The sequence below is a fragment of the Papio anubis genome, chromosome 6 (assembly GCF_008728515.1).
Source record: "Papio anubis isolate 15944 chromosome 6, Panubis1.0, whole genome shotgun sequence".
Lineage (NCBI taxonomy): Eukaryota > Metazoa > Chordata > Mammalia > Primates > Cercopithecidae > Papio > Papio anubis.
The window spans coordinates 123,789,827-123,808,228 of record NC_044981.1 but is presented as its reverse complement, the minus strand read 5'-3'; the positions used below and the strand labels follow the sequence as shown (position 1 = coordinate 123,808,228).

Genomic DNA, 18,402 nt, shown 5'->3' with positions numbered 1-18,402 from the left:
GGTGACAGAGCAAGACTCTGTCTCAAAAGATGAATCAGCAAATAAAAATAAAAGTTAGATTACTAGTGCTTAAGAATAGGCCAGGGTACAGGCAGTAGAGAAGAAATCAGGTCATTTGTTATTTGGCAGTAAAAGGAAGAAAAAAATTGGAAGGCAGCTAGATGGGTGTGCAGGGTCAAATGAAAAACACCAGAAGCAAAAAGGAACATTATGTAGAAAATAACCATGAAACAATACAATTAGTAACTATGACAATTCCCTTTTTGCCATTTGTTAGGTGCTAGCAAGAAACACTAAGTTTGGATTCACTCTAGAATCAAATCTTAGAGGGAAATGTACTTAGGGAAGTAAAAGATTTCTATCTCTCAGGGTTCACAACTGTGGGTGGTAAACAGAAAATCTAACCATAAGCTCCCTTCCACCAGCCATTAATTCTTTAGTGTTCTGAATGAAGGCAGAGAATACAGTGGGTCATTAGCTTTCAAAGGTTTAAGATCTGTAGTTTCTATTATTCCTAATGACAAGTAGTACAATCCGTAATTCTGACGTGGCACATGTCTCAGTGGCCTGTGCTAGGGAATGTATGAAATCCTGTGAGTGTACCATCACTCAACCCAGCACCCTCATCTCTAAATTGACTTGTGGGCCGCCACTTGCAGCCAGGCACACTGGAACTCTGTAGAAGTTGTGCCTCATTATACTTTATGAAAAAAAAAGTATATGCTATAGTGCCAAGGTATCCAGATTCTACCATAACTTATTGTTTTAGTTGCCAATAAATTCACAGTTTTAAAAAAATTTCTTACAATTACTCTGCTATATATAAAAAAAAGTGGGGGTAGGTAAGGGAAAAAGATTCTGAAAGGGAGGGAGGGGAAAGCAGCAATGTCTTGTCAGCAAAGCAGCGAAGTCAGAGCTCAGAGAATTCTGTGCTATTGTTCCTGTTCTTACTGCCTCCTTCTCTTCTCATGCTCAGAATGTTGATTGGGGTGGGGAGAGAGTACCCATAGTGCTAGGCAGTGGAATATCCAAGGCTTCAAGCTTCATCACCCCCACTTTTCACTTCCCTGGGTGAGGAGCCCAGAATTGCCTTAAGTCATCATCCCAATCACGTCTATGAATGCACAGCAAAGCAGGGCTAAGCAAATGGCTTGCCCCAAAAAGCTGCCTATGTTTTCTAAACATCTATTATGTGTTTCTGCTGTTCTGCACATCATGAAAGAAAAGAAATCTGAGTTTTATCCACAACTTGCTCACAATATTGCTGGGATATAGAGATACTGGAGAAGCAGCCAAGCAACGGCATAAACACACCAAGAAACAGCATAAATGAACAAAAATCAATACAGTGCAAAACATATATAAAAGGATAGGCAGCAGGGAAATTGGTCTCAGTGAGAGTGAGGTTGTTCAAATTAATTTCCAAAACCTATAAAAGTCAATTAAGCCATGTTTTGAAAAGGGGGGGAGGAATAAGCACAGAAGTGAGGACAGAGTCTTGTAGATGAAGGAAGTTACATGATAAAAAAGAATAGATAAAGAACAAGTAAAAGCTGTGTGAGAAACAGAAAAACAGATTTGCTGGGAGGGAACACAAAGTCCCTATTAGGAGAATAATCAGAAACAAGCCTGTGAGATGTAGCAGTGGGTTGGCAGAAGCTTTTAAGGCTGATTACGCATGACTACTCAGATTTGAAATGCTCTCTGTATCACCCTTCATTTTATGGGAATGCTATACCTTCTCTCTAAAAGAGTTAACTAAATTAAATGAGAAACTCCACTGACCTGTTTTCTTATTTAGATTAATGCTTGTCTACCAGTGCTTGCTCACTGTCAAGTTCAACAACTGAAAATTATGCCTCTGCAGGGCAGAGAAATGCATGTGAGTTTACTACTAAAGTAAGCCATGATACCACTTAAAAAAAAAAAAAAAAAATTAAGAGAACAGCCTTGATGTAACAACTCCTTAAAGTTATTAGCATGCACGCTCAGTGTGTTTGACTAGCATCACCTGACCAATTTTAAAAGTATTAACGAGAATATTCACAGTCTAACTGAAAGCACTATGCAGTCTGTTCTCAGAGTTCCATACTGTTGAAAAAAACTCATTAATTATAATTTGGAAGTTTTTAAGTGGTATGATAAAATGAAGAGCCTAGGCTGGGACCCATCAATGTACTGATGAGGAATGAAGTTCTAAAGCACCAGCTAAGCAGTCTAATAGGCTTTGAGTGAGTACCTAACAGGAACAAAGTGATAATAAGGGAAACAAGGCTAAAACTTACCCTCAAATTGTTTGCCACCGATCACGGGAAAAAGATACACAGAAAGGATAACCTAAAGTACAAATTGTATACAAGTGCAAACATACAGAACAGAGCTGGGAGACTACAGAAGGAGGGGTTATCTGGTTGGGATGATCAGGAAAAAGTTCAAGTAGGAGGTCAAACTAAAAAACAAAAAACGCATGGTATTTTAAGTGAAAGTTCAAAAATTATTTCAAAGACCTTTCTAATTCCATGAAAGATGATACAACATTCCAGAGATATAATGTGATGGTTCAGATTTAGGTAAGTAAGCCTGTGATAAAAATTATGAAGGAAACCAAAGGACTATAAAATGAGTTAGTCTGTAAATATCTCAATGTAGAAAATAATTCATCATAGGAAGAATCTGCTCTGGATCCCAGGAAAAAATACAGTAAGTTTAATAAAATCTCAGCAATAATATAGAGACTGTAAAAAATTCTACTGGGAATCAGTCAGAGTCTGAATAAGAAAACATTTTTGAAGGAGTAATACACAAGCTTGTCAGAAAGTAATCTGACTTTCACTCTTAAGCTTCCATGAAACACACATAGAACGTAGTAGTAAAGCAGGACTACTTAAATCCCAGCTCTACTACTTACTAGCTGTATAATCGTAGAGAAGTTACTTATCCTGTGTCATTTTAAAAATAGGGATAATAAACTGTGTCCACTTCACATCACTGAAACGAAAATGAATTATCATATATAAAGGGCCACAAACAAGGCTGATATAGTAGGCACTACATCAGCATTAATTATTACTATCGTTTGAATTGGCTGGCAATGTACATTAAGGTTAGAGATAAGCAAACATATTTTTTGGGAAAAAAGATAAATCATGTTCACTCATTCAACAAATATTCACTACTGACAATGTGCTAGGAATACAGTCATGAAGCAGACAGGCACAGTGACTCCTTGGAGATCAGAAGATTCAGTTTTCCAGCAGGACAGGAACCGTGTCTCCTTCACTCACCTCTGCATACTGAATGCCCTAGGTACAGATCCTGGAGCACAGCAGGTGTTTAATGGTGTTTGTTTAATTAATGAAAAGCATAATTATAGGACATGAAATTGAAAAAAAAAATTCTGAATATATGGAGAATAGGAATTCAATAGAACCATCCTCTGAACAAATGGTACAGCAACGCCACAGGATAACTAAACCTCAAGAAATTTGTCTACAAACCTTCAAGAATCTATCGATTCTTGAATATCATAAGTGCATACATTTTCCTATTAATAAAAATTAATGAAATGGCACGCTTATTACAAGGATTAAATGAGATCCTGTGTTAAATGAGAATCACAAAGCTGCAATAAGATGCTGACGTGAAGAGGTAGGCTAGATTCTTCAGCTCCGAGGCTCACTCCTCAGCTAAATACAATTACTACGTGTCCAGGTGTTTAGTGGTTGCTTATACAAATAGCTAAAACCTCTTGAATTAAATGTCCAAATGTGTTACGTGTTTAAAATGTAAGGTGCCTTTGGGTTTAATATCCAAGATTCAAGTCTCTGGAGGCTGACCTAATTTCAGATGAAGAGATATTATACTTCCATACCCACATGGCCTTCCTAACAGTTTCAAGAAAGTTTCAGAAAACTCCTGAGGTCTTAAGTGAAAACAGAAACCTAAATCTCTGGGACAATATCAGAGTTAATTAACTCTGAAAGGACATTTCAAATATAAAGACTTTAAGGCGGGACATGATGGTTCATGCCTGTAATCCTTGCTTGAGTCCAGGAGTTTAACAGCCAAAAAATACAAAAATTAGCTGGGCATGATAGCATGTGCCTGTAGTCCTAGCTACTTGGGAAGCTGAGGTGGGAAGATCCCTTGAGCCTGGGAGGTTGAGGCTGTAGTGAGCCATGATCATGCCATGCCACTGTACTCCAGCCTGGGTGACAGAGTGAGACCCTGTCTCAAAAAAAAAAAAAAAAAATTAGGCTTGCATTCCTCATTTTTAGTGAATGGCCTCATTCAGGAACCACCACCAAGTCTGCACACGCTTCTAACGCCAGCCAGCTGCTGCTACTCTCAAGCTTTCAAATGTCCACCTAACTCTGCTGCCCAGAAGGAAGGAACATGGCATCACACTCAGCACATCCAAAATTCACCACATTATCTTCTCCCCAAACCCCTTACCTTGCCCTCTGCTTCTTTATTTCCATGTTAATGGCATCACCCTTCTGTAGGCTCCAAACCTCAGAATCATTCTTTGAGTCCTCTAGTGGTAAACTTCACTTCAAGAGAGCAAACCCTCAAATTAATTATCCAGTGAAAGGGCAAAACAAAAGGCTTACTGACAGAATCGAAAGGTTGGGAAAGCATTATGAAGTTCACCCAACAAAATCAATGAAAGGTATAAAGCTAGATTTGAAGAACAGACAATTTTCTCTAGTATTAAAGCCAAGATCCTACAAATTCTGTGTTTTCTCATATACAGCAGAGCTTAAGTGAGTGAAACTTACTTGATTACCTTCTAAGAACCAGGCACTATCAGTTTGGTAGTATTAAAACTTCAGAAATGGTCAAGGCGGAGGATCACCTGAGGTTAGGAGTTCGAGACCAGCCTGGTCAACAAGACGAAACCCCATCTCTAAAAATGTACTAAAAAATACAAAAATTAGCTGGGCGTGGTGGTGCAGGCCTGTAATCCCAGCTACTCAGGAGGCTGAGGCAGGAGAATAGCTTGAACCTGGGAAGCGGAGGGTTCAGTAAGTAGAGACTGTGCCACTACCCTCCAGCCTGGGAGACAGAGCCAGACTCTGTCTCAAAACAAAACAAAACAAAACAAACAAACAAAAAAACCCTCCAGAAATGGTATTGGCTTCAGTTTACAGATGAGGAAATGAAATCTCAAGAGAGGTTAAGCACTTACAAAGGATGAGAAGTTAATAAGCACCAACTGGAGATTCAAAATCTAGAACTGTCATATTCCAAAGTCTATGCTATTATTGACTACACTCAATACTTGCTGACACAGAAAATTACGAGGGTGTTGTAATTACTTTTCTATGGAATATAATGAAGTGCTTCAGAAAAGATATGCATTCTTCTAAATCAGCTATTAACATACAGTATCATTAAACACTTTGAAGTCAAACCTCTGATCCTTCTAGTCACAAATGAGACACCAAGAAAAACTAGTATACTCTTAGTTTCCAAACAATGAATTCTTGTTTCAAGGATATAGATACTTCTATTTCCACGTACAACATTTTGCATAACTCATGGGCAAAAAGAAGCAATAATCACTTTATGCAACTATTTTTTTCTCCAAAGGAACACACTTATAATTGTATTAGGCCCAAGATCTAGCTACTTATGCAAACTCAGATTGAATACAGCTATTTCAAAATACAAAACACCAAATCAGTCCCTTTAAGTAACATTAGAATAGCCCCCAAAAAGATTCATGATAGTGACAGTGATTATTCCAGTGGACAAACCAACCCAAAATAGTCCTGTAGATTGAAACCACTATTTCATTAAAATTAGTACTTGTCAGTCATGACTACTTCAAATTCGCATTATTCTTTGAAGTATTATATTTCTGTAATTTCCCATAATATTAAGATATCTGAGTTAAGTGTACAAAAATTCATCATACCACTAAAGGTCAATAGATGGAAACTGGTCTTCATTCTAAATCATACGATTTTTAGCCCCTTCTAAGGTCAATAAATAATGTACTTGTAAAACAACACATACAAAAGCAGACAGAGCAGTCCCTGTCACACAGAACAGTGCATAAATGTTAGCTTGATGCTAATGTAATGTAATGTAAATATACTGAGTTCTAATGAATCTTGGAAGATGAGATATGGCAATCTCCGCTACATGTAAAAATCTATCAGTATATCATCTTTCAAAATTTAAATCCTTTATCGAATGCCAGATTACATTATGCTGAAGTTTTGTAATTAAACTATGTAAGCAGTACACAGTCCTTCATTCTCCACCACACTCAACTTTTACATTCTCCTAGATGACTATTGTGTAATTTTTTAATTCATAGCTTTGAGGTATAATTTATAAACCATAAAATTCAACCATCGTACATGTACAATTAATTGAGTTTTAAGAAAATTATAGAGTGTATACAGCACTATCACTACAATCTAATTTTAGAATTTTTCTGTCACCGAAGTATTTTCCTCCAGACCATTTCTCTTACTCCGGCCTCAGGCAACCACTAATCTGCTATATCTCTATAGATTTGCTTTTTGTAGACAGTCTATATAAATGTAACCACACAATATGTACTCTTTTGTATTTGGTTTGACAGTTAGCGTGTTGTTATTACAGATGAGGTCTCGCTATGTCACCCAGGCTGGAGTGTAGTGGCGTGAACACAGCTCACTGCAGCCTCAAACACCTGGGCTTAAGCTATCCTCTTTCCTCAGCCTTCCAAGAATAGCCTGAATGATATGCAGGTGCCATCACACTCGGCTAATTTTATTTATTAATTTTTTTGCAACAGGGTCTTGCTATGTTGCCCAGAGCCATGTTTTTGACATTCATGTTTGTTATAACATATATCACTAATTTGTTTTTTTTTATTGCAGAATAGTTTTCCGCATTTTATGTATTCAAACACCATTTGATGGATATTTGAATTGTTTTCTAGTTTTTGACTACAGTGAATAATGCTAACAGACATGTACATGCCATTATTTCTACATGTATTTTCATTTCTCTTGGGCAGATTCCTAACAGCGGAACTGCTAGTTCCTATGGCAAATTTAGGCTTAACTTCTTAAGAAAAAGCCAAACTGTTTCCCAAAGTGGTTGTGCCATTTACAGTCCCAAGAGAAGTGCCTAGGGGTTCCAGTTTCTTAACAATATAAATACTAGGTATTGTCAGTCTTTTTAATTATAGCCACTCTGGTCAGTGCGTGATAGTATATCACTGTGATTTAATTTGCATTTCCCTAATGACTAATGATGTTAGCATCTTTTCATATGCTTATTGGCCATTCTTATCGTTGTCTTTGGTGAAATACCTATTTAATGGGCTTAAGCCTAAGAATGGGCTTTCGCCCAGTTTTTTTTTTTTTTTCCCTTTATAAGTGAGTTGTAAGATTTTTCAAATATATTCTAGATTAAAGACCTTTACCATGTTTATAATATGCAAATATTTCTCCCCAATCTACGGTTTATCTTTTTATACTTTAAGTATCCTCTGAAGTGTAAAAGTTTAAAAAATATTTAATAAAGCCCAATTATTTCTTGTTTCTTTTCCTTTTCTTTTTTTTTTTCTTTTTCTTTTTTTTTTGAGACAGGGTCTGGCTCTGTTGCCCAGGTTGGAGTCCATTGGCACAATCTTGGGTCTCTCTGACATCTGCCTCCCTGACCTCTGCCTCTCAGGCTTAAACTATCCTCCTGCCTCAGCCTCCCAAGTAGCTGGGACCACAGGTGCACACCACCACACCCAGCTAATTTATTTTATCTTTTTTTACAGGCAGCGGTCTCCCTGCGTTGCCCAGACTGGTCTCAAACTCCTGTGCTCAAGTGATCTGCCCACCTCAACCTCACAAAGTGCTAGGATTACAGGCGTGAGTCACTGTGCCCAGCCCTGTTTTGTAGTTTTTAATACAAAAATCTTGGTGACTCTTTTCTTAAGTTTATTCCTAAGTATGTTAGGCCTCTTTGAAACTAATGTAAGTTTGTTTTTTTTTCCCCTTACTTTCATATTAAGATTTTATGTCACTACTATACTGTTAATCCTGCCTCAGTTTGTAGAAAACAAATAAAAGCCATCAGGCCAGAACATCTTCCCACTAAATCTATATTCCACCCACTAAATCTATATTCCTACTTGCCTCTGTAACCATGTTGTTCTTTCTTCACCACTGTTAAAACTGAGGAAGTGGCCGGGCATGGTGGCTCATGCCTGAAATCCCAGCACTTTGGGAGGCCAAGGCGGGCGGATCACGACGTCGAGAGTTCGAGACCAGCCTGGCCAACATGGTGAAACCCCTTCTCTACTAAAAAGACAAAAATCAGGCAGGCATGGTGGTGGGCGCCTGTAATCCCAGCTACTCTGAAGGCTGAGGCAGGAGAATCGCTTGAATCCGGGAGGCGGAGGTTGCAGTGAGCCAAGACCACACCATTGCACTCCAGCCTGGGAGACACAGTGAGAATCCATCTCAAAACAAAACAAAACAAAACAAACAAAAAAAACACTGAGGAAGTATCCCCTTCTTATCAAAGGACTCTGTGCAGTCAGGATCCTGACCATTCCTGCTTTCTCAAGGACTTCTCATCTCCCTGATCTTAGCAATCCTAACAACTAAAATCATTCTGCAGAATTTCTCACACTCAAAAAGAAACAAACAAAAAGATTTCCTTTATATCCTCATACACCTCTAGCTTCTACCCTGTATCTATTCCCTTTCACAGGCATACTTCTTTCAAAGCTATCTATACACCCTATCTCTAGTTCCTCAGCCATCATTTATCCCTCAAATCACTCAAATCTGGCATCCATCTACACTAGTCCATGAAACTGGCTCACTGAAGTTACTAATAACTTCCAGGTTGCCAAATCCAATGGCCACATTCCTGCCCACATCTTCTCAGCCTCTCAGTGAAACTCAATACAGCTGACTACCCACCCCCTTTGAAATACCTGCATTATTTGGCATCCACGACATGATAATACTGTACATTACACATTCCCAATTTGTACCACTCTGGTTGTGTGCTTTCTAGCCTCCTTCCAAGAGGCCTTCCAGTTTACTCAACTTAGAAACGTTCAGCATTCCTCAGGATTCCAATTCTAGTCCATCTTTCTTTCTTCTTTATCTTTTCTTCAATTATTTCATTCATTTTCATTACCTTAAATGTCACTAACATAGTGATAATCTTCAAATGACATATCTAAGCCAAGTATCTCTGAATTCCTCAAGATTTATAGATCTCTCTAACAGGTCTACTTGACAATCTACAAGCTTCTGAGAACTAGACAAAAGGGGAACTCCTGAATTCACCCTTACCCCTCCCACCGAAACAACCCCCGCCAAAATCCATTCCTCTTCTAACCATACAATAGTGGCAACTTCCAGCAACATCCTCAAGTTCTTTCCCCTCCCTTATGTTCCATATCCAACACATTACTATGCCTTCCTATTTCTACCACCTAAAAAATTCTCGGATATGTCCACTGTTCTCTATCCTACTGCCACCTCGCTAATTTAAGCCATTGCTGTCTGCTGCCTGGACTGTTGCATATCCACTAGCCTATCTGCTTCCACTTGCCCCCAGTATTCTTTTTGCTCATACATCAGTCAGCATGATCTTTTAAAATATAATTCAGCTTTGGGAGGCCGAGACGGGTGGATCACGAGGTCAGGAGATCGAGACCATCCTGGCTAACACGATGAAACCCTGTCTCTACTAAAAAATACAAAAAATTAGCCAGGTGAGGTGGCGGCCGCCTGTAGTCCCAGCTACTCGGGAGGCTGAGGCAGGAGAATGGCGTAAAGCCGGGAGGCAGAGCTTGCAGTGAGCTGAGATCCGGCCACTGCACTCCATCCTGGGTGACTGAGAAAGATTCCATCTCAAAACAAAACAAACAAAAATATATATATACATATTATATATATATATATAATTCAGGTTATGCTACACCCCCAAATAAAAACTTTTCGTATATTTCCACTAAAATCCAAATTCCTTTTCACTGAGTACAAGGGCCTGCCTTATGCAGTCCCTGCCATTCTCCCCTCTTGTCCATAGTTTCACACACTGCCCTCTTGACAGCCTCAGGCCCTTCCCAGTTCTCTCTATATGAAACACCTTATTCTCCCTCCCTTGACCCCTCATCCAGGCGTCCTCTAAGGGGCCTTCCCTTACACCTAAGTAGGTCTCCACTACCTCCTCATCCAATGATTCTCTATTATTGTATACAGTTCTTTTTTTCTTTTATTTGAGGGGGGCGCAGTGGGGGGTGGAATGGAGACTTGCTCTGTCACCCAGGCTGGAGTGCAGTGACACTACTATGTCTACTATGTCTCACTGCAGCCTTGACTTCCCAGGCTCAAGTGATCCTCCTGCCTCTGCCTCTCGAGTAGCTGAGACTACAGGTGCGGGCCACCATGCCTGGCCATTTTTTTTTTCTTTTTGACATTGGCACAAGTCAGAGAACATGTCTTTATCCTTCACCACTGCATGTATACAAAGAACAGCCACAAGGAAGTTTTAGTTCAAATATTTAAAACTGATTTAAGACAGAGAAATGTTTAGCATTTCTCAGGTCAGCGTGCTCTTCCTTAAAACTGAATTAATGTAGAAGGCCATAAGATAAGCTTGACTCAATTAGGGGAAGGCTAGAAATCACAAATTAAGTGCAAAATTCTGTGGAACTATGTTTTCTAAGCAGATGTCCAGTGTGTACACCAGAATCTCAAAGGAATCAACAACCCAAAAGAGACAGACTAATAAATTCTGGCTTCATTATTTAATGATAGACCCCAAATTCAACACATGGCTAATTCTTGAAACAAAATGGAGAAGAGATGTAGTATTCTTAATTTTAAAAAGCCTAAGTCTTAGAATTCATCAAATCTCAATGAAATGTGGTATATGGTTTAACTTCCATTACACAGAGGGAAAAGATGAGTGCAGATGCATCTACAATAGGAAAGGCTACAGAAAATAAAACATATATAAGGGAAAACATCAGAAATGACAAGTCTTATCACCCATTTCAAATTCTCATGGCCTTGAAGAACTAAGCACCCACGGATTTATGACCCTTTCATCAGTTTCCTCTTCTATATATCTCCTCTTTATAGTCCTCAAAGAATGTCAAATAATCCAGTTCCAGTGTCAAGATAGTGGAGCAATTAACCACAAGACTTTGTGCTACTTTTAAAGGGGTGTGTCTGGAATAGATTAGCTGCTCCTACACAGAGATAGTCTCATTTGAGTCAGAAATCATGAAAACCCAATTCCATAGCTAAACGAGACATTCTGTGATTTGTTCAGGGTCACAAAGTTAGCTGATGCCAGGACTGGAACTTGCCTGCCACAGTTAGTGCTCTTCATACCACCTTCTCATGCTCTTGTGTCGTTCCATCAAATGTTTGGCATGAATTCCCAATATACTAAAACTCTAACTCTGGGCTATTGATTAAAAACAAACAAACAAAATGACTAAAACTAACATAAGAAACTCAAGAAGACAGAAATTTTAAAAGTAAATAAATAGGACACTACAGAAAGACATTAACTGTGACTTCTTTCACAAACAGTATCTTTTTCAACTGTGTATAGGTAAGTGATTAAGGCAAGATTATTTCTGTAGTTTATTATAATTTTTTAGTAATTCAGAACTAAAAACCACTACTCCAGAATAACAAACCCGAGACTTATTAAGTTTATATCTTTCAACACATAAATGAGCTCTGCTTTCTATTTTTAAACCTATCACTAATGCCAGATTTTGTAATTGATTTAAACAAGTTTCAAGAGAAAAACAAAATGGTTTGTTTCACTGTTATTGCTTTTCCCCATTACATTTATGTGTGTTATTCAAATATTCTACCAAGATATTGCTCAACACAAATGATCTAAAGATTTTCAGCTTCATTAACAGGGTACATCGCTCACAAACCTCAATGAAAGAACAGTTAGTACTAGAACCTTTTATCAACCTATTATGCATTCAAAGTCTGTATGAAGTTTTAAGACATTTCCCAAACAGAAGCTTTTGGTGAAAGCAAAGAAAACATTCTGATTAGTGTGGTAAATAGTACATCTTTCCTAATCTTTAAAAAATAAACTACTCGGAAAAAGCTGACTTTTAAGCCACAACAATGAATATTGTCTTGCTCAGCAGACAGCAAAATTCCTCATGATTAAATCCTATGAGCCAGATTTTTCTCCCCCTCATCTTGTTATTATGTGGCATGGAGCATAATTTTACAAAGCATCCACTCCTTCAGTTTATCTATTGACATTCTGTCTTCAAAAACAAACTCTTAAACTCAGAAGAGATTTTCCTCTGCTATTCCAAAGCAAGTATAATGAGCACACCTTAAAACATCTGACAGTTGTAATAAAGAAAAATTGTATCTGTGTGTGCCCCAGATACCAACTACAAGAATCTCCCTCTTTCTTTGAAGTGGCTGTGTTTCAAGACATCATCATACATTAAACTACTTACCATGCAAAGGAGGAAGTTGATACGTAACTCAAAATCAAATATTCCAAAATCCCTACTGTTCATAAGAACTGTGGGCAAGTCAAAATCAGACCAACTGAATTTTATTCCTTACCTTGCCCCCAAACCACATGACCAGAGAAGGTAAGAGCTGGTGAATAATTGTAAGGGAGAGATACGAACTATTCACAAATAAATTATTTAAATTCCCTGTTATCAAGTTCTTAGTAAACAAGAATAAACCTGTAATCCCAGCACTCTGGGAGGCTGAGGTGGGCGGATCACAAGGTCAGGAGTTCAAGACCAGCCTGGCCAATATGGTGAAACCCCGTCTCTACTAAAAATACAAAAATTAGCCGAGCGTGGTGGCGGCGCATGCCTGTAGTCCCAGCTACCCAGGAGGCTGAGGCAGGACAATCACTTGAACCTGGGAGGTGGAGGTTGCAGTGAGCCAAGATCGCACCACTGCACTCCAGCCTGGGCGACAGAGCGAGACTGTCTCAAAAAATAAAAATAAAAACAAAAAATAAAAAATAAAATAAACAAGAATAACACCCTCTTCACAAGGTGTTGCAAGGATCAAATGAGTTCTTCCACGAAAATGATTTGCCTGGTCAAAGAACGTAATAGGCACTCAATAAATGCCAGCTCCTTCCTCGTTTGGTTCTGGGCTCGGTGTTCTTTGTTCTCTACACTCACGTCCCCAGATGACTCAGTCCCCTCCTAACTTTTACTAACAAACACTGTAAACTACTGTACCAATCAAGGTCCTGATATGTATGTGCATACCCAGTCTATGTGACACTGTCTCCCATCCCTAAACACCTAGGTGAGCAAAACAGAGGAAAAGACCCCAAACACCTGAACCTGAACTGCTGTAAGAACCAGCAGGACAAATCTCCACCCACTTCCAACTGTCCCCAAGAGATCTGAATTGCCATCTAAAAATGTCTGAAACCAAACTCATCATTGTCTCTTTTAAAAAGTAAGCCCTCCCCGTGCCCCTTTTCTAACTGTGAGTGGTGTGACGAAGAATGATCCTTGCCCCATTGTACTCTCACCAAAACACTGCCAAATAACCCAGGCCTCTCGAGTTTACCTTCATAATCTCTACCACCTCTCTCTCTCTCTCTTTTTTTGAGACAGCGTCTTGCTCTGTCACCTAGGCTGGAGTGCAGTGGCTCGATCTCGGCTTACTGCAACCTCCTCCTTCTCCCAGGTTCTAAGTGATTCTCCTGCCTTGGCCTCCAGAGTAGCTGGGATTACAGGCATGCGCCACCACACGCGGCTAATGTTGTGTTTTTAGTAGAGAAAGGGTTTCACCATGTTGGCCAGGTTGGTCTCGAACTCCTGACCTCAGGTGATCCACCTGCCTCAGCCTCCGAAAGTGCTGGGATTACAGGCGTGAGCCACTGTGCCTGGCCCATATCTCATGTTTGTCCCACTCCCACCACTATATTCCAGGTTAGGGTTTCTCAGTCTCAGCACTACTGACATTTTGGGTACATAATTCTTGTGGAGGCTGTCCTGTGCACTGCAGGATGTTTAGCAGCATTTCTGGCCTCTACCCACTAGATGCCAGTAGAACTGCTCTCTCCCCTCCAGTTATGACAATCAAAAATGTCTCTAGACACTGCCAAATGCCCCTTCCCCATTATCACCCTCATTCCCAAGTTTGAGTACCACTGGCCCAGTTTCTTACTTCGTATCTGCCATACAAAATCAGCCCCCAAGTTAAGTCTACAGTTTTATTCCTCTAATTCCTGTGGCCCTGACAAACGACTCCTAAAGCACTGCTTTATGAGTCATTTCTTTAAATCTACCACTCCCTGTTACCTTCACAATTAGTTCAAAGCTCTGCATCCAACCTTGATAACCTGGCTTCAATTAAACATTATTCCACAAAGCACCTCATATAGTGGCTACCCAGCAGTCCTTCAATAACACATCCAGTCTCTCTCTTTCTATTCTACTGCTGTCACCCTGGTTGGAAGTCCATGACCTAGCACCCAATCCAGATCACTAAAAGAGTCTCATTCCCTAGCCTCTCTGCCACTCGAAGTCAGAAACTTTTCAGTGGTTCTCCATCGCCTGCTGAAATATCGTATCTGCTGCCCTTCTTCAGAGTCTTTCCTAATATGGCCTCTTTCTAATTTTATGTTCCGTTATCCTGAAAGCACTAGTCCTTGAAAAGGCTCCTACACTTTCCACTTTTGATCACCTTTTTTTCTCTGCCTGGAAGCCCTCATAATTCCACTCCCCTCACTCCACCCTAATTTAAAGTCCATCTGAATTAAGTCAAAAAGCCTTTCTTGGTCATACCTCCTTTGTATTTACATAACACTTGGCACCTCTCCTATGGCATACATTCTACCTTATGCTATACATGAATACTCCTGTAATTGACAAGATCCTTAAGAGCTTCTTACTCCTCTTCTGATGCCTGCAATGCCTAGCCCAGTGTTAAGCAGAGAACTCGGCACTAGATATGAGCTTCCCCAAATGTTTCCCACTTAAAAAGCAATGGAGGACTGTTTTCAGACAATCCCAAACTCCCTTAAGGGAAGTAAGCACATATTCTCCTTTTGTCTCATATGTCTATGTCTTAGACCAATTTTTAAGTAAACTGCCTTCAAGATATCTGGATTGCTATTTAGTATACATTACTGTAGAGTTCTGCTTCAGGGAGTTCCAACTTGTAACTGAACCCTGAATATTTAAGCTCTCTCTTTATGACAAAAGACAATGGAAATTTATTTTTTGAATGTTAATAAAATTGAGCAAAACATAAAAATAACTTGCACTGGATTAAACATGTTTCAAGTAAAGATTCATTAGTGCTGATGTGTCTGTCCTAAAAATTACATTTCAAGTTCTAAAGTCTTTGCGTATCATTAAAAAGACTGAAAGTTTTATTTCAACTCCTTCTCACCTCAAAGACAAACCAAAATAGAACACAGAAGGCTTTTCCTTAATTTTATTTAGATCCTAACTTGAAGGTATATTCTGTTATTTCTTCAAAAGGAGCAAAAAGAGGATCATTAATGAGCATGTTCTGACCAGATCTTTAAGTCCTACTCCAAAGTTGTAAGAGGAGAGTACTGTAGACCACACTACCAGCACCCTCTGTTAGCAGACCACAGAATCAGTTTTGTATGTCCCTGAGCTAAGAATGGTTTTACATATTTGTGTTTTGTAAACACAAAAACAAAGAAGAATATGCAACAGAGAGCATATATGGCCAGCAAAGCCCAAAATATTTACTATTTGTCCCTTTTCAACAGGATGAAATTGGACTCCTCGTTGCCCTTCACTGGCACGTAAGACATCCCACATTTTTCCTCCCAAGATTTTAAAAAAGCAATATAAAAACACAAGAACATGTAAAAAGATCTAACTCGTTCAACTTAGTCATAGTTAATGCGGACCTAACTTCTAAAACAGAGGCCTGTGTGTGGACATTTTTATACTTCACAGAATTTTTGTTAGAAGAAACTTGCCTTCATTCTGTGGATGAACATACTTATGCTTGAAAAGGGAAAGTGCCTGACCCAAAGTCATATTGCTGGTTAACAGCAGAGTAGGGTCAAGGACCCAGCCCTCAAAACCCTGGTCCAATGCTCTGCAGTCCACTACATACGCCTACACATGTGGTTTTAAGTTTTGGAGATGTGGATGATGTGGATAACTAGCTTGGATCAATATAAAACATGAGTGCTTAAAACCTGTTCCTAATATGCTGTTTAGACAGACTCCTACTAGCAGCTATGAATCATTAAACAGAGTAGCACTAATGCTCACCACATACATTAGATAAGAATTTCTAGGAAGTCTTCTGTTTTAAAAGCATATATGATAAAGAAGGCTTGAAACCTATAGGGCTTGCTCCTCCAGGGCTTCAGATTAGGGAAAATACGCACTTCTGTCTACCAGCTGTTCAATACTCATCTCCCAACCTAAATCCGCAAGTTCCACAAATGCTTTCAAACGCCTGTTGAAAAAAACTGTTCAGTTTCATACACACGTTCTACAGATAATTACAACTTCTTGTATGCCTACTTGTAAAACTACTCACTAGTTCACATTTTTCAAAATTGCCCTAAGAATTTTGCTTCCTTTAATAAAACAGTTTCTTCGATGCCTAAACCTGTAAAACTCACTTTATCGCGTCTTCTCGGTTAATTCAAGAATTAAAAAAACCATTTTGCCCATACTGATAACTTCACGACTCCGCAGGATCCGAAAAGCTTTGTATGCCAGGTTCCAGGATTCACACACATTAACAACCTAAGATCCTTCACGTGAGGTAGCTCTTGCAGTGCAAAGCACAGATTCTCAGGGTAGTGGGGGATACTGGCTGAGGCTCTTCAGACCCCCACCAGAGGAGTTCCGTCTTCTAAGAGCCATCCCCTCCCCCTCGGCCGCCGCGCGAGTCCAGGCCTCCCGGGCACCTGCGGCCCCTACCCGCTGCGGGGACTCCGACCCAGACCCCCGCCGGTCCCCAAGGAATCGGCGCCCACTCCCACTCCCGGAGGCTGGAGACTGCAGGCCTGAGCCGCCCGCCGACCCCGGGACGCGACGTTACCTGTAGGACCACGTCGTTGGGCAGCTGCGCGGCCCGGAACAGCTCCAGCACCCGCCCGTTGACCACCACCTTCTTGGTGCTCTCAATGTCGCAGTAGGAGAAGAGATCTGAATAGTATTTCTGCTCCGCATCGCTCAGCGTTAAGCCTTCCATCTTCGCCTCCGGCTCACGGCCGCCCCGCCCCGCATGCACTACTCGGGGCCCGGCCCCAGGACCCTGGGCCGGCAGGGGCTGCGCGTGGCCCGGCCTCCTGCTAGCTTCCCGAAGTCGCCGGCCCCGGCCTCACAGGCGCCAGGTGCGCCCAAGCAACAGGGCCCAGAGGTCGCGAGGAGGGAGCCCGGCTGCGCTCGGCGCGCCACCGCCTGCGAGGCCCGGCGCAGTCCCGGGCTCCGCGCAGCGCGCGCCTGCGGCTGCGGCTCCGGCCCTGGCCGCGGCCGCCGGGAGGGTGCAGAAAAAGAGGCGGGGGCCGCGGAGACGCGAGGCACTGGTGGACTCCGCCCCCGCCGCGGGTTCGAGTCTCCCCGGCTCCCCGCCGATTCCCCCAGACTTCCCGCCTCGGCTTCCCCTTCCGTCCACGCCTCCGGAGCGGCAGCGCTTCCCGGAAAGTTGTGGGGCTTCGAACCTAAAGTTTCGGGGGATCTGGGCTGAGCGTGGCCGCCGCTCCGCCTCCCTCCGCCGCCATTTACAGCGCCCGGCCCGGCCCCGACGCGCCCGCACCAACAGTGACAGCGGCGGCCGCGCTCCAGACCCGGATGTGAGGCCGGGAGGAGAGAGCGCGAGAGGGAGAGAGAAACACCCACCGGGCTGGCTTGGCCGCTCCCGGGAGAGGGAGGGGGCCGCAGCGCCCCCTGGTGGCCGGCGCCCGGCGGCGGGATGACCAAGCCGCCCTCTGCGCGGAGACCTCAGCAAGACCCCCGGAAAGGGGGGTGCAGCGGAAAACAGCCAGCAGCTCATTAAGGCCGAGATAACTAAGATACGGGTTGCAGTTTTTATGTTTCGCAGCTTCTGGTCCTAAGCGTCTAAATAATTGGATTGAAAGGGGAGCTTTGTTCAGGTTATTATCATTCTATCTGTACCTTTTTGGTACAAATGAAGATAAATGCAGTATTTCCATCTGTTCTGAAGGGCTATGAACATCCAGGCTATCCGGGAAGCCTCCACGTAGACACCAACATTGAGGCTTCGTCTCATTCGTGCTTTAAGCCATGTTTACCTGAGAAACGAAATATCATGAATAGAGGGGGAAACTGGCAAAGTTGTCCTCTTTGTTCACAAGGTCATTCCGGTCACTGGGAACTTAATACTCTACATTTATACCGTCAACTCTATCAAC

The 18,402-nt window shown here is 41.4% G+C and overlaps 1 protein-coding gene across 10 annotated transcripts in view; it reads right to left on the bottom strand.

Annotated features, from left to right (window-relative positions):
• Positions 1–17,804, bottom strand: part of REPS1 (RALBP1 associated Eps domain containing 1) — an 87,593-nt gene extending 69,789 nt beyond the window's left edge. For 6 of the 10 annotated variants that reach the window (XM_031667389.1, XM_009205980.3, XM_031667390.1 and 3 more), the window contains exon 1: positions 17,070–17,398. In XM_031667389.1, the coding sequence (XP_031523249.1) occupies positions 17,070–17,222 (153 nt within the window). In that variant the 5' untranslated portion in view covers positions 17,223–17,398. Of the gene's footprint in view, positions 1–17,069 lie in introns of all 10 variants that reach the window. The other 4 variants (XM_009205979.3, XM_003898106.4, XM_003898105.4 and 1 more) reach the window with 1 other exon arrangement.
• Between the last annotated feature and the right edge of the window lie 598 nt (positions 17,805–18,402).